Genomic DNA, 16,360 nt, shown 5'->3' on the forward strand with positions numbered 1-16,360 from the left:
AAAGGCAGTGAGTTCACATATCCAGTGTCTCAATATTGACTTTTTATCGGACAGTTATAAGAATCAAAGGCGGAGAACGAATGACTTCAGACAAAATGGATGTGGAGAACATGCGCCTTGCTTGTGGATCGTACCTGACACCTCTCAATAGGAAGTGTTTTGTTCTCCATATTGTGTTATTAGTCGGGCATTCATGAAATGGTAAAGCAGTTATTTTAACCCTAAAAACCATTCTTTTGTGATATTACCCACCTCTACCACCTACCAAATAAATGGTCAAGGGAAACCAGTTAAAACGTATTTACTTAAGATCAAACATACATATGTATCGTGAAGAACTCCACACAATTTCAGTAGAAACATCTAACGTAGACTTGACTCAAAAAAGGATAAAATGTTTCCGAAATTTGTTGCAGCATTCGTCATATTGGTGACAACTTTTCGTTATAGTATTTCTGAACAACACTGTTCTAAATTCCACTACGACGAGAAGCTCTTAGAAAAAATGATAAGACTTGAAATTTCTGTGGAAGCTATGAAAAAGGAAATTGAAGAGTCTCGGAACCAAGTAACGACAACTCTTGGTAATCTGCAGACAGAAAGAAGCACATGGAAGGAAACATTGCTGACCATGAAAGACGCAAGCATTACAGCATTAGACACTGCTATTCAAGAGGCAAAAACACAAGTTCAAGAGGAACTAAACGTACTAGCGGCTGAGAAAGAAAGATGGAATAAAGACCTAACGGGTTTGTACCATTTCTGCAATCAAATTGTAATTACGTCTAGAGAAAATATGCTTGACATGTAAAGAAAATGACACCAAGACCTTAACGTTTTATCATTTTATGAAAGTTGTAAAGGTTATTGATTTAAAAGATGTTCATTCTACTTTGAGGAGGACCGAGTACTATTTTAATATTTGTTAAATGTGCGTATTTGATCTATAAGAAGCAGCTTGATGGGGTGTATATTTGTGTATCATGTGAAGTTATGAGGAAAAGGAAAAAGTAGAAATAAAAATTCATACTAATTAAACGTATGTGCCATACAGGACCACATTTTGAAAGGAGATCATCGAAATAAGCTACTTTTTAATTATCTAAAATTTAACAATTTGACGCGGTAAAATGATAACTGTAAATGTTCTGAATGTTAAATATTGTGCTTAGAATCAAGTTTTATCAATGAAATTGCACTAACATAAAACTGCATGTTCAATTAGGATATTACATGAAAACTTCAAATCCAAATATTTCCGTTACATTTGTCTTTTAGGAATATCATATTTTTCAAGTTGTGCACAACGTTCTTTCGGGCATCAACAATTTGGCCCATTTTATTTTCGGTAAAGATGGCTTATGGCTTGGAGTATATTCGCACTTTATTTTCATGGACGCGATGGAATAATTTATATTGTGTTATAATTACCATTAAATATATCCTTAAATGCGCATTTAATCGCCTACGCCCGTCTATAGATATCTAGCAATGGAGTGATTAAATGTGTTTTGTTCCATTATCGCTGATCGACGTGTCCGTTTTGCTGTGTGTATATTCGGTTTAACTGCGAGAATGTTGTTCAATAAAACACATGTAAAGAAAAAAAATCATAAAATAATTAAACTATCAACACAGTTATCTGGGCCGATTTCATCCCTTTAACACGGTCCGTATCCAAAGTTTCAAAATGTTTATTTCCTAGCCTAATTGGAAGCAAATGTTCCTTGAGCAGTAGTTGTTTACAAATGATTGTAATTTTGTTCTTACAGTATAGTATGATGTTTTCAATTTAATAACACTCAAATATTTATTAATTTTATTCATACAGTAAACTGCTGTTTTCAGTGTAGTAACACTTTACAAATACATGTTTGTATCAATTTTATTCTTACAGTAAGAGAACACTTTACAAATTTGTAATTATTTTATTCTTACAGAAAATGTTGTTTTCAATATAATAACACTTAACAAATATTTATAAATTTAATTCGTACAGAGCGCGTGAGAATGCCAGAGGTCGTTTTATTCTCTGCAAGACGTCCCAAACATTACACACCGGCAAGCGGACAAACAATGATTTTCACAGAGATCATCTTAAATAAAGGCGACGCTTGCAACAAAGAGAATGGTGTATTTACCGCTCCTTATACTGGCGTTTATACCTTTACTGTACAATTCTGTGTGAATCCTGGAAAGCATGTTGATTTTGCCTTCATGACCAATGACAAACCTTTTAAGAAAACACGGATAAATAGATCCAGTAGTAGTAGTTTTTCCTGCTCCAGCTTTGATGCCATGACCATTGTTAATATGAATGAGAATGTGAAAATCAAGATTATAGCTAGCTCTAGTTCAGGAAACACATTCTTTGAGAGCAATAGTAATTACTGGAACACATTCTCTGGTCATTTTATTCAAGCGATTTAGAAGAAAATTGATATAACAGCAACAACAAGGCCATTAATACATTAAACAATACATGTATAATTTCCACATGTTTTACAAAGAATACGCAAATCATATTTGAAATATTGTTTCTGGCATTTTTAATTGATTTTGAGAACTAGAATGGTTGATTTAATACCCTATATATACAACAAATTATTGAAAAATACAGAGATTTATTTACAGATGCTCAAGGTTAACCTTTAGCCTGCTTGCGGCAAGTGATTCTGCCTTTGCGACCAGTGCAGACCGAGATCAGCCTGCACGGATCATGGTCTGCACTGTTTGCTATTCAGTCAGTAAAATTTCAATCAACATCCCTTTGAATATTAAATGGTACAGCCCCAATTGAATGATGGGCAATTCCATTTTAGAAATTTAGCAGGCTAGTGGTTAAACTAGCAAAATGAATCTCCAACATATACTATAGATTTTACAGTATTTTGTAAAAATAATTAGATTATTTTTTCCATCCATATATGGAAACTCAGGTGTGTAGAAATCTGAAAATGTATAGAAGGTACCATTTTTGTTGTGATGTGGATCATTTTGATACATATCAAGTTTTGTCTTACATTTCATTTAAAAGTGCTTATAACCAGAGCTATGACTTCAATGATTTATTAGATATGTGGTAATAGAGATGGTTGTTTTATAAAGTAGACGACACATTTGTTGTACTTTTTAAAACTATTTCAAATGTTTGAGCTATTTTATAAACTTTATTTCTGAACATATCATACAACATAAAAAGTCTGGTACTTTTGATAGACCACTTTCAGTAGCCTTGACACTCGCACAGTTTTGTCTGACAAATAATTATATTGTAGTAACTGAATAGGCTTTAAAGTAGTTATATCGAATTTGGCAGTAGGCATGTAATATTGATTAGATGGAAACATTTCCATTAGCAAAATGCAGAGGCTATAGAATTTTATTTACTTGATTTTTGTAAATGTTTACTCAGACCTTATTTGTTTGTGAAACATTCCAAACGCATAAAAAGATGAACATATCATTTTTGAATTGACTATTGCGTTTCGAATTTTTATATCTTTTGTTAAACCTTCCTCAGTTTTACATTTTCACATTGGCCCAGTTAATGCATTATCATCACGTACAAGGTAGGCTGTGAATTTAAATTCTTTAAATGTATCTACATTTATATAGATTTGAAATGATAATATCTACTAGGGCCTTCAGATTTCTTTTTATACATTCCTGTTTCTACAATATTCCACTACTGATATCATAACCTTTGTAAAGAGATTCATTTGTAAATTTTCATGTATAACTAATGGTGTAAATAAAGTTTGCATATTCTTGATTATAATGTGTATATATATATATTTACTCTCATGTAATTAGATGTACAGACTTGAAGGATTTTTATTTCAGCCTGTTGATAGGAACATACTCTGCTCATCGGATTAATAACTAAGCTCATGAATCTTATCATTTACAGATTTGAGCCGAAAAGATTAAATGTCACAGGAAAAACACCTATTGTGTTTAAAATCTTCTTGGTTTTACTTTGAAAAGTTTTCCCACCTCCCAGCACACTGAAAAATCTTTGAGGAAGAACGTGTACCCACGCCTAACAAGTTTTACACCGGCTTGGTCAGAAAAAAGAGACTGACAAGTCTTGAATTAAATGGAAGCCTAGGTCAAGCGGTTTAGGTCACTGAATACCAATGAATTATCCCGCCTTACATGCACATTAGGTGCAGAACCTTACCTTAGTCTATAATTAGCATTATTTCATGTAAGGAAGCCATCAAGCTGGTTTACAAAAGGCTGGCAGTTCTTCCCAGGTGCCTGCCTGCGCATGCAAATGCCCGAAGTGGCATGTGGGGTCCTCTTCAACCATTTAATGTTGGATAGTCATTATAAGATCTACTGTAATTGTATTGGTTTGACTTGAAACTCAACAAATATATGCCTTCTTTTTACTAAATTTTGCCTCCTTTTTGATTTTATTGTTTATTCAATTAACTTCATTTTGTAATAAGTAGCGTTGCTGTTCTCTTGAAAGCTCTTGTTTTATGTGAAATCTTATGATACTAGAAGTAATGAATACAAATCAAATCTTGAAAGCTTTTTCATAAGATGCTGTAATTAACACAAATTACTTTAAGATATAAGAATAACATTTGCTGTGAAAATAAAGTAAATTTTAAGTTTTTATTCTCTATAGATGATGCAGTTGAAAAAAGAGGTTCTGTGATTCTGCAGATGCTGAATAATTTCTGTACATTTTATAGAAATGCTTATATAAAAGAAGTGTGACTGTTAATAGTGTTAATATTGTATTGTTTTCTTTTAATTCTATCATGTTAGAACATTTGTACATTAAATGTACCATATTCCTATTTTGCACATTCCATTATGTGTTTTAACATTCATTTTATATATACATCATAATTGTAACTATAACAGCAAAATATATTTTTCTACGTATTAAAAATCTTTATACGAATGTGTATCGTTTGCTTTTTTCAATACAACCTGGATAAACTTGTTAGATAAAGATGGTTTGTCCAGAAATAAAAAAAGATTATGCCCCAGTCATACTGAAAGAAATGACAACCTTCTAAAGGTTATGATCTGCTTCGACTGGAACTCGCAAGCAATTGAAGAAAAGTTTTGCAACAAGACCTGGTTGTTCTTAAGCCGGTTGTATTACTAGAAATAATGTCAGAACCTGAAACTAATTCCAACATATAGTTTTGTTGATGATTTATAACCTTTAGTTACTTGTGTGGTATATGAAAAAAGTCCTCAAAAGAAATCCAAGCCAAACTCTGAAAATTAGATGTAGGCCGGTTATATTACTAGAAATTATGTCAGAACTTTAAACTATTTCCAACATGTAGCTTTGGTGATGATTTATAACCTGTTAAGTTACTTGCGCGATATAGGAAAGCAGTCCTCTAAAGAAATAAAAGCAAAGTCTGAAAATTAGGTGATATTTAAGGGCAGCTCCTTTAGATTTTAATTAAAAGAAGTATTGCTTATTTATCTAAAACAAAATCAATTTAACGAAATATAAGTATCATTTCTTTATTCACGTGCATGTATTACATAATAAACAGTTCAAATAATCGCCGTAACTGTTTCTGACTTTCGAGCAAATACTGATGTTATCAAATACCCCACCCATCTGCAGTAACATTGTGAATGTATTTTAGTTTTACGAGTGCCTTAAGATATTACTTTGAGATACACATGTTTGGCGTTCAACGCCCTTTAATTTCAATGCCGACGTGTTAATTTTAGAAATATATATGTATAAATTTGTTAAAATATCTATGTTCTGAATTATGACACCTATGCTCTGAATTTTGATACCCCGATGCTTTTTCGGCAAAGAAGTTATCCTACCAGTACTAGCTAGAAATCTTCAATATATTTTTTTCTGATATTCAAAGCAAACATTTATGATATAGTACAACAATAGGAGAACAATACAGCATAATGTATGGTCCACAGTAACGGCCACAACACGTATTGGACGTTAATTCAGAATTCCAGATGCAATATGTCAAAAATGTTCCATTATATTTTTGAGGACTTTTTTCTGTGTTTCATTTCCTTACATACTTATTTCACCAAAAAGTTTATGCTGGAATTATTCCAACCCAAAAAGTTAAAATGACCAGCCTATGACTGACGTGTCTTCACGGCTATTTGCACGTCATTGTGAATAGTCGCTAAGTTGTGCAATTAGTTGTGGCTTTTTTAAGACCTATCCTAGGAGATACATTAATTAGAGTTTTGAAAACGTTGTGAGATTTGATCAGCGACTCTACCTACACATGACTAGTGTGACCAGTCCTAGAAAGTTGTAGGTAGTCTTTAGTAAATCGTACAACGACCTTCGTATGTCGCATATATGGTTGCGAGTAACCAAAATGTAAATGTATTTGAGGCAAAAGTGGTGTTTTGGTTTAAAGATGCTAGTTTTGGGAAAAATGGACATATTATTTTATGGTGTCCGTCCATCCGTCAGCGTTTACTATTCCCTGACTCTTAAGTCAGAAAGTATTAGGGCTATACCTTATAACTGAGCACTGCTTATGGCGGATCCCTATTGTTTTTGGGGTCAAAGGTCGAGGACAAAGTGACCCTGAGAAAGGAAAGTATGAAGTGTAATAGTTAGACTTTTAATCTTTACACAAGGGGGCTCCGTGGCCGAGTGGTTAAGGTCGCTGACTTTAAATCACTTGCGCCTCATCGATGTGGGTTCGAGCCTCACTCGGGGCGTTGAATTCTTCATGTGAGGAAGCTATCCAGCTGGCTTACGGAAGGTCGGTTGTTCTACCAAAGTGCCCGCCCGTGATGAAATAATTCACGGAGGGGCACCTGGGGTCTTCCTCCACCTTCAAAAGCTGGAAAGTCGCCATATGACTTATAACTGTGTCGATATGGGGGCGGGGGGGGATTTGGGGGTGGGGGGGTGGGGGTTGGGGTGGGGGTGTGCCTTATAGGTCATGGTCACAGGGTCTTGACTTCACTTCTGGTATTTTTTTCGTCATCGGGCTCCATATCAGAAAGTATAAGAGAGACAGGTTCCAAACTTGAGGTGATGACTTAGCACCACTTCAGGAGAATCCGTCGTTTATATGACTTAAAATTGTTTAAAAACACACTAAACATATAACGTTTGTCCAAGAAGTTGCAACACGTGTCGAAATAATATATGGTAAGCTGTATTAGGAGATGTACGGACGTGACGGGAAACGTTGAAAGAGTACAGACACATGTTAATACGGTGTAGGAAGAAAAAACACTTTTTAAAAGGAATACAAACAATTATAGCTTGAATCAAATGCCAAATAGTTAGTGGATCCTTCCTGTGCAAAACTGTTTCAAAAATACTATTAACAACTTTATTTGCATAATCAGCTCAAAGTCCTCTGAAACTTCAATTGTTTACATATAACAGCACCTATGCATCATTTTTTTTTTTGGTGGGGGGGATAAAATTCATCATATTAAGTATCTCTTTCTTTTAGAAAATTTAACAGTTTGCGCTGTTATTATTTTCTTAAATAATATTTTCACTTGCAAGAATCTTTAATATTCATTTGATCGATACACTGAAACCCTTTCTTAATGTAAAAATATTGATATGATTTACTCTTTGGATCATCAGTGTAGAACCAAATTATTTCAAAATGCACTTGTGTTAGGTTTTGTGTTTATATTTTAAAACTGTTTCTCAGGGATATGTTTGCCCTAATAGAAGTAATATTAAAGAGTTAATCTTGACTTCCTTTTTATGTTCATTTCTGAATGAAAAATGGCATTACTGGTAAATTTTAGGTATGAAGATAATTTTTTAACCAATCTGGTTTTGAAATTCATTTTGTCTTGCCAAAAGTTTAGTCTATAAAGAGTTTTCTCAAGTGCTAATCATATGCGCAAGAATGGCACATTTTGCATATTTTGAAATTGGTGTAAATACCTTGTCATGTGAACGGGACATTATGGTCAGATTATAAATGAAACATGCATAGAAAATGTAACAAACTACAATATTTGCTGCAAACATTGACTGTTATTTTGTTAAACTCCAAAGCGCTATAAATAAAGTAAATACACAGGAAGCACATAATTTCAGTACGGTATAAGATTATCAAGAATTACAGATACGTTGAAGCGGTGCCATGTAGTTCTTTGACAAATTGTGTATCAAAAGTATTGGAACCACTGCCTTACCCTTGCATTATGGTAAGAGACGACTGCCAGAACACATGGTTCTGCTGTATCTCTGCAATTCCAGCTGGAGATGTTGTTTTGATTCCATACTTTATAATTCTATTTCGAATGTTTATGGGATTTTCTTGTAAATGAGACATTAAACTAAACATTTAAATCCTGTCTGGCCCCATACAACCTGCACTATGATGGTGCTCCGTAAAACCAACATCCATTGATTTGTCTTACCTGTTTTATTACAAACGAGTTATTCATCTGAGTCGTCACAGTGTCTGTTCCATAATGTTTAGTCAGCGTTGAGAGGTTGATAATAAGACAGTATTGCTTCTTATCTGAAGATGATAAAACTAGTGTAGAAAGACTATCAATTTCAAAGTTTCATTTGAATATCTAAGTGTATACTTATATTTAAGTGATTTAACAAGTAAATACTTGAAGACAATCATTGTTTGAACATGGACCATTTAACATGATTCAAGTTCTAACATTTAAGAATTTTATCATTACATTTGTATTACTGCTTCAAGTATTTCGAGGCCCTGTAGAGGTTTTAGAGGTCTTTTTCTAAATGAGCAGTGAAAAGTCATACAGCCAGACAATCACAATGTATTTTGTGAGAAGAAAGGCATTTGATCTGCCATCCAAGAGACAAAAGCAAAAGGTCAAGTAGAACTGAAAGTAATAGCGACCGGAAAGAACTCAGTACCCTAATGTGTAATCGAAACTTTTATGACAAATATGTCAGGACTCTTGGACATTTGCCGTTATTAAGTGTACAGGTTTAGTTTTAAACACCCATAAAAGCCCGATCGCAATTTTAAGATATGTTTCAAACCGGAAAGCAGCTTAAGGCGTATCTTCCATTTTTATATTTCCACCTGCACAACTGAACCCATCTGCCATATAATTCAGTTGTTTCATACCCTTAATATAATATCAGTTTATATGTGTATCTTTTGATATGTCAAATTATAAAAAAAAAATATAATTTCATTATTAATTATCACGTAGTACAAATGCCTAAAGAAAGTACAATTGTACATTCAACAAATACATACTTACAGATACTTACAGTCTGCGGTAAATGGTGTCGTATTAAGTCTCTATTAAAAGATTGTTATTACCCGGGTATATAATTTGAAAACAAATCCACAATAAAATAAATCGTCAGAAAATACATCACTGTTTACGACAAAAATAAATGAATATGTAGAAATTGTATTGCAAATGCTGTAGAACATGAATACCACTTTTTATGATATATCCTAAGTATGATGCTATTCACATTAAATAGTTACCAAATATTTCATGGCCGCGAAACCTTCAAAAATAATTTGTCGTACAACTGTCCATATTAGTAAATATATTTTAAAGGCATATCACTTGAGAACTGAAATATTGTGATATTGCAAACAAGGACAGAAAATAGCAAAAGTACCGTATTTTATGTTTATTTGTATCTCAAATTTTATCATATGCGTGTAGTTATATATCTATCTATTTATTAGCCATATATATGTAAATGTTAATATTGTTGTTGTTGTTGTTGTCGATGCTGCTGTTGTTGTTAAAATTCCTCCCTGTATAATCTGAGCAAGGTCAAATGAAAATGATAATGTGTCAGTGTAAATTAAAGGCATTCCTAATGCCGTTTAAATGAAATAAAATGATAAATGTTAAAATGCTTGGATGCTTGCAATACAAATTACAATACCACAATACCTAACATTGAGTAATTCCTACTTTCTATTATTCTAATAATTAGCTAATTTCTGAGTATCCATTTTATGTCGTTACTGACAGCTGTTGTTTAACTTGATTATTTATATTTTTGAAAACTATATAGCAAGAACATACTTTGCTGATGTTTCTTTTTTAAATTTTAAATTTTCGATTCAATGAGGATTGTCGTAAAAAGCCCCTGTCGATATACCCCAAACCAAACAACAAGTACCATAAAAATCTATTGTGCATTGTTAATTACTTGAGCAACAGCAGTATAGCAATCCAGTATACCACTGCCCGACGACAAAGTCATAAGAAAGTAAAACATAATGTATTCAACGCCAGAAAGCCAGCACCTGTTCATTCCTACTACATAGAAATATTATCCATTTATGTAACAATGCACTATGATAAAACTAATTTGTTTATCTCCAATAACGAAAAAACACCTGTATAAAGGCGGAGAATGAATTATTTAGTACTGTCGCCGGTCAAATCATCATCTCTCGATTTGAGGTCTCGTTCTCATCACACTGGTAAGCCGGACGTGAATATTTTGCAAAAAAAAAGAGAAAATAAACCTGTCTACAATGTTCCCTCATCCCCCTCTATCACCTACTAAAATACTAGCCGTGGCAACCTGCATAAATTATCAAATACAAGTTATATATAAATGTGTGTCCGAACACCTCAGTTCAATTTTAGTTCAAACACTTAACGTACAATTGAGTTCAAAAAAGTTAAAAATGTTTACGAATGTTGTCACTTCAAGCTTCATTGTTGCGGTATTTATTCACATTTGCATTTCAGAACCGCACTGTTCTAAATTTCATTACGAAGAGAAGCTTTTAGAAAAAATGATAAGACTTGAAATTTCTGTGGAAGCAATGAAAAAGGAAATTGAAGAGTCTCGGAACCAAGTAACGACAACTCTTGGTAATCTACAAACAGAAAGAAGCACATGGGAGAAGACACTACTGACCATGAAAGACACAAGCGTTACAGCATTAGACACTGCCATTCAAGAGACAAAAACACAAGTTCAAGACGAACTGAAGGTACTAGCAGCAGAGAAAGACAGATGGAATAAAGAACTAAAGGGTTAGTTCCATTTGACTTATTAACTTGTCAACTGTGGGTTTCGTTTTGGGGAGGCTGCGTTTTTGGAACATGGCATTCCCTGTTTGATATTAGTCCTTGATTTGTTTGCGTCTAGAGAAAAGATCCTTGACATGTAATGAAAATGACATTGGGACCGTGATGTTTCATCATTGTATAAAAATTGTAAAGTAATTAATTATAAACTCTTCAGTCTACTCCGTGGACCATGGAGTAATAATTTGCTATTTGTTAAATCTGGGTAAATGATCTAAAAAGCAGCTTGGTCGGTTGCATAATTGTACGTTATGCGAATTCTTTAATGTAGAGGAAAAAGTAAAACTAATAACATTATTAAACATAAATGCCATACTGAACCAGATTTTTTAGCTATTGAATTATCTTAATTTCAACATGGTAGATGATACTGTAAGTATTCTAAATGTTAAACAAAATTATAGTGCTTGGAATTAAGTTCTATCAATTAAATTTCACTCAGATAAAACTGGGTGTTCAATTACGATATTACTAGAAAAGCAAAAATTCAAATATATCCGTTACAGTTGTCTTTAATATGTTTTGTCTAAGCTATACATTTTCTTATTTTATTTTCGGAAAAATACGTTCTTTTTGGAATATCATATTATGAAGTTGCAACATTTTTCCATCATTTTGACCGTTTTGTTTTACTTTCGGTAAAGATGGCGATGGCTTGCGGTTTGGAGTAACTGTAATATTTGTTCTAGGTTTTTATTTTCATTAATTTGTGTTAAAATTATAATTTTATATGCCATTAATTCAAGCTATATAAATTATTTTACCGACCTTTCAAGCAATGACTGAAAGTGCTTTGTTACATTATCACCTTTTCTCATATGGTTTTTTGCTGTTTGTATATTCTGTTTAGCTTTCTCTTTTTTCACAGAACAAATGAAAAGAAAATACTTTATGAATAAACATGGTAATCAGAGACGAATGCACTGCTTTTACTTGGTCCTTATCAGTGATATTTAAGCATATCTTAGTTTTAAACCTTACAAAGTTACAAAACGTTTATTTCACTTTTCTTGTCCAGTTGTATTTTATAAATGATTGTAATTGACACTTCTTTCTGTGAAATGCTGTTTCAGTATAATAATACTTTACAAATACAAGTATGTATCAGTTTTATTCTTACAGTAAAATGTTGTTTCCAATATAATAACACTTAACAAATATTTATAAATTTTGTTCTTACAGAGAGCGTGAAAATACCAGAAGTCGTTATATTCTCTGCTAGATATCCAAAACATAACACACCGACAAGCGGACAAACAATGATTTTCACAGAGATCGTCTTAAATAAAGGCGACGCTTACAACAAAGAGAATGGTGTATTTACCGCTCCTTATACTGGCGTTTATACCTTTACTGTACAATTCTGTGTGTATAATGGAAGGCGTGTTGATTTTGCCTTCATGGCTAATGACAAGCCATTTCAAATATCACGGATCCAAAAACACAGTACTAGTAGTTTTTCCTGCTACAGCTTTGATGCCATGACCATTGTTAATAAGAATGAGAATGTGAAAATTAAGATTATATCTATCTCTGGTTCGGGAACCATATTGGTTGAGAACGCTAGGTATCACTGGAACACATTCTCTGGTCGTTTTGTTCAAGCGATTTAGAAGAAAATTGATTTAACAGCAACAACAAGGTCATTAATGCATTTAACAATACATGTATAATTTCCGCATGTTTTACAAAGAATATGCAAATCATATTTGAAATATTATTCCTGACATTTTTAATTGATTAAAGATATTTTTGCAGTTATCATGTTTAGTAGGAAGTTTCAAAATGATGAAATATTCTGTTGCAAATTCCAACTTTCCAAATATCTTAATATGTTAATAATATTTGGGGTTTATCCTTGGTATCACTTCTTAAACTATTTTCTGGTACGATTTACCGTCAGTATGAACTGACAGATTGGTTTCCTTATACTTGTTAATAAAGAAGTATGGAAACTGCGCCTCAAAGACAAAGGTAGATATTAACCCTTACCCTGCTATATTTCTTAACTGGACTGCTCTATCATTTAATTTGGGCAGTACTACTTATTTTTCAGAGGAGTGTTCACTGGAAATTTACTGACTGAATGGCGAACAGTGCAGACCATAATCAGCCTGCACTGCTGACCTTGGTCTGCACTGACCGCAAATGCAAAACCATTTACCTTTTTAATCGCTCACAATACAATTCTTTGTAATATGGCTGCCATGTAATTCCTGTTTTCAATAATTGTTTTCTCCAATATCTGTCAATGGCTTGAGTACTTATTAAAGCTTGGGTGGAATTTGTCAGCATGTTCATTTCCACTTAGTTTTGCTTAGAATGTATATATGACTCTAAAACAATATCCCGCAAATAAGTCTATTTAGGTCGTTGTTACAAAGTTACATACAGTCAAACCTGTATCAGTGACTGGGAAACCCATGAGACATGAGCCATAGTCACATAAAAATGAAAAATGTCTCATAAGTTTAAGTGCTGATGAGCCCTGTGTCATATGTCTAAATTGTATTGAATGCAAAAGGATGAAACTATTTAATAGTGCAAATCTTACACAAAGGAATGTATTCAGTGTGCAGATTCAAAGTGCTTCCAGTGTTTAACAAGAGCTGTCCGTAAGACAGCCAAGCTCGACTATTCGAAATATTGTCACAGAAGCAGGAAATTATTACCCAAAATGTTAAATATCAAAAGAGTTTTAAGTTCGAAAGGGGACATAATTTGACCAAAATACATATCAGAGTTATGGGACTTGATGTTATCAACTAGTTTTATAACCCCGAAGAAACATGTTAAGTTTCAATTCAATATCTGCATTAGTTTTGGGGATAGTAACTTGCATGTAAAACTTTAACCAGAATTTTCTAAGTCCAAAAGGGGGCATAATTTGCTCAAAATACATGTTAAGAGTTATGGAACTTGACCCAGTGAGGTTGGTAATTGACCTAGAAAAAGAATAAATAAGTTTCAAAGCTATATGCCTTTTGGTAATAGCGGTAAGTACTTGCACGCAAAACTTTAACCAGGATTTTCTAAGTCCAAAAGCGGGCATAATTTGCCCAAAATACACGCCAGAGTTATGGGACTTGGTGCTATCAACTAGTTTTATAACCCGGAAGACACATGTGAAGTTTCAATTTAATATCTGTAGTAGTTTTGGAGAGAGTTACTTGCATGTAAAACTTTAACCAGGATTTTCTGAGTCCAAAAGGGGGCATAATTTGGCCAAAATACATGTCAGAGTTATTGGACTTGACCCAGTGAGGTAGGTAATTGATCTAGAAAAAGAAAAAATAAGTTTCAAATCTATATGCCTTTTAGTAATAGCTGTATGTACTTGCACGCAAAACTTTAACCAGAATTTTCTAAGTCCAAAAGGGGGCATAATTTGGCCAAAATGAAGGTCAGAGTTATGGGACTTGGTGCTATCAACTAGTTTTATAACCCCGAAGACACATGTGAAGTTTCAATTCAATATCTGCATTAGTTTTGGAGATATTAACTTGCATGTAAAACTTTAACCAGAAAGTCCAAAAGGGGGCATAATTTGCTCAAAATACATGTTAGAGTTATGGAACTTGACCCAGTGAGGTTGGTAATTGACCTAAAAAAAGAATAAATAAGTTTCAAAGCTATATGCCTTTAAATGATAGCTGTATGTACTTGCATGCAAAAACTTAACCAAGGTGTGACGCCGACGCCGACGCCGACGCCAGGGTGAGTAGAATAGCTAGACTATTCTTCGAATAGTCGAGCTAAAAACATGTTTTCACATCGTATTTTATTCTAGACTTTCATTTTTTGTCAGTTTTCAATAATTTTCTTTATTGACAAGCTGTTACAGTATTAGTTACTATATTTGTTTTTTACTGAGAGCTTCTTTAATCTGAAATGTGTACATACTACAATGCCAGTTCTTAGTTTACAAGTCGCAATTGTCCCATAGAAATTTCTGAATGTCACATAAAATTTATAAATGTCACATAATTTATTGTGTATGACGAGCCATTGTCCCATGGACAAAATTTCTTTCCCAATCACTGCTGTATAAGACAACCGGCCAAGAGAGCAACACGATCGGACTGCTAAAGGCAGAGGTCTGCATAAGATAAAGTTGAAATTAGAACAAAGAGTTAATCTGGGAAGTTATTGGTGGATTTTTTGATACAGGCGACGGCTAGACATGTCCAACTATACCGTTTATTTGTTTGTTAAACAATATTTCAACTTAAGAATTACTTAGTACCATATACATTACATTTGTTCTTAGACGTTAATTAAACTTGAAACACAGCAACCTGCCAATTATTCCCTCATCACCCTGCATCGATAAAGTATTCCGATAGCTCTTAACTTATTATTTTTTCTTTTATCAAAAATGAACCGCTGGTGAGTTAACATATGTATATCAGAGAAGGATTAAAAATATGCTGCAGGCGTCTAAACAGACCCCTGTAGAAGCTAATTCGCAGACGATCAGCAAAACTACCTTCCATTCGCACTTTCCATATTGCCGAGCAAAACGTTTTCCTTCGGGCCACTCTTAGGATCTGGCTAAACCAAAGTACGAAATCTGCTTCTGATGATGAAAATCTACGTTTCACAAAATGATATCGTTGTGTTATGGAAATAGAGAGTTTGAGTAATGCCAAGAGTAAAAATATTTGGCGAATTCAATTCTAGAAAATGCCCAGTAAATGAATGCTTGTGTGGCAGACGAGAAAACCTTAGTTAGGAAAGCATTGCACCTCTGCAGAATATTACTAATATAAGTGATCCTACAATTGGAAATAGTGACCACTTTCCTTTATTTTGTAATAGAAAATTAAATACAACTATTAAAACCTTGTCACATGACACAATCTCGATTCGTAGTTTTAAGAATTTTAATAAAATTGATTTTTGTAATGACCTCCAAAATTCAGGTGTAAATGACATAATGGATGGAGGTACTGTAAGTAATATGTTATATCTATGGATATGCAACTCAGCATTTTTAAACATTGTGGATAAATATGCACCAATACAAATAAAACGTGTAAGGCGTACATATCAAGTGGTTTACTTCAGAAATATTCCAAGCAATAAAAGAGCGTGGTCTTCTTTCCCTAATAAATCTTCTAAACTATACAAAGATAAAAAAATTCAGTTAAATATAGATTAGACAACAAAGAAAACAGTTGTATGAAAAAAATGCAGAAGAAAAACATGATCTGGCAAATCTTCAAGGAATTTGGCACTAATAAAAATCTAAAAGAAATAAAAAGGTTAAGTATAAATGATGTAATTGCTATAATAGTACGGGGAC

General features: G+C 33.3%; 2 protein-coding genes across 2 annotated transcripts; both read left to right on the forward strand.

The window, feature by feature from the left end:
* Window positions 1-505: 505 nt before the first annotated feature.
* On the forward strand, window positions 506-2,430 carry LOC123546036 (uncharacterized). Its single transcript, XM_045332223.2, has 2 exons — window positions 506-749; window positions 2,000-2,430. The coding sequence occupies exons 1-2, from the start codon at window positions 506-508 to the stop codon at window positions 2,428-2,430; spliced, it is 675 nt and encodes a 224-aa protein (XP_045188158.1).
* An 8,156-nt stretch (window positions 2,431-10,586) lies between these two features.
* LOC123547816 (uncharacterized) lies at window positions 10,587-13,343 on the forward strand. Its single transcript, XM_045335068.1, has 2 exons — window positions 10,587-10,998; window positions 12,235-13,343. Exons 1-2 carry the CDS (start codon window positions 10,644-10,646, stop codon window positions 12,663-12,665), a joined length of 786 nt encoding a protein of 261 aa, XP_045191003.1. The 5' UTR covers window positions 10,587-10,643; the 3' UTR covers window positions 12,666-13,343.
* Window positions 13,344-16,360: the final 3,017 nt, after the last annotated feature.

This window comes from Mercenaria mercenaria, chromosome 9 (assembly GCF_021730395.1).
Source record: "Mercenaria mercenaria strain notata chromosome 9, MADL_Memer_1, whole genome shotgun sequence".
Taxonomy (NCBI): Eukaryota; Metazoa; Mollusca; class Bivalvia; order Venerida; family Veneridae; genus Mercenaria; species Mercenaria mercenaria.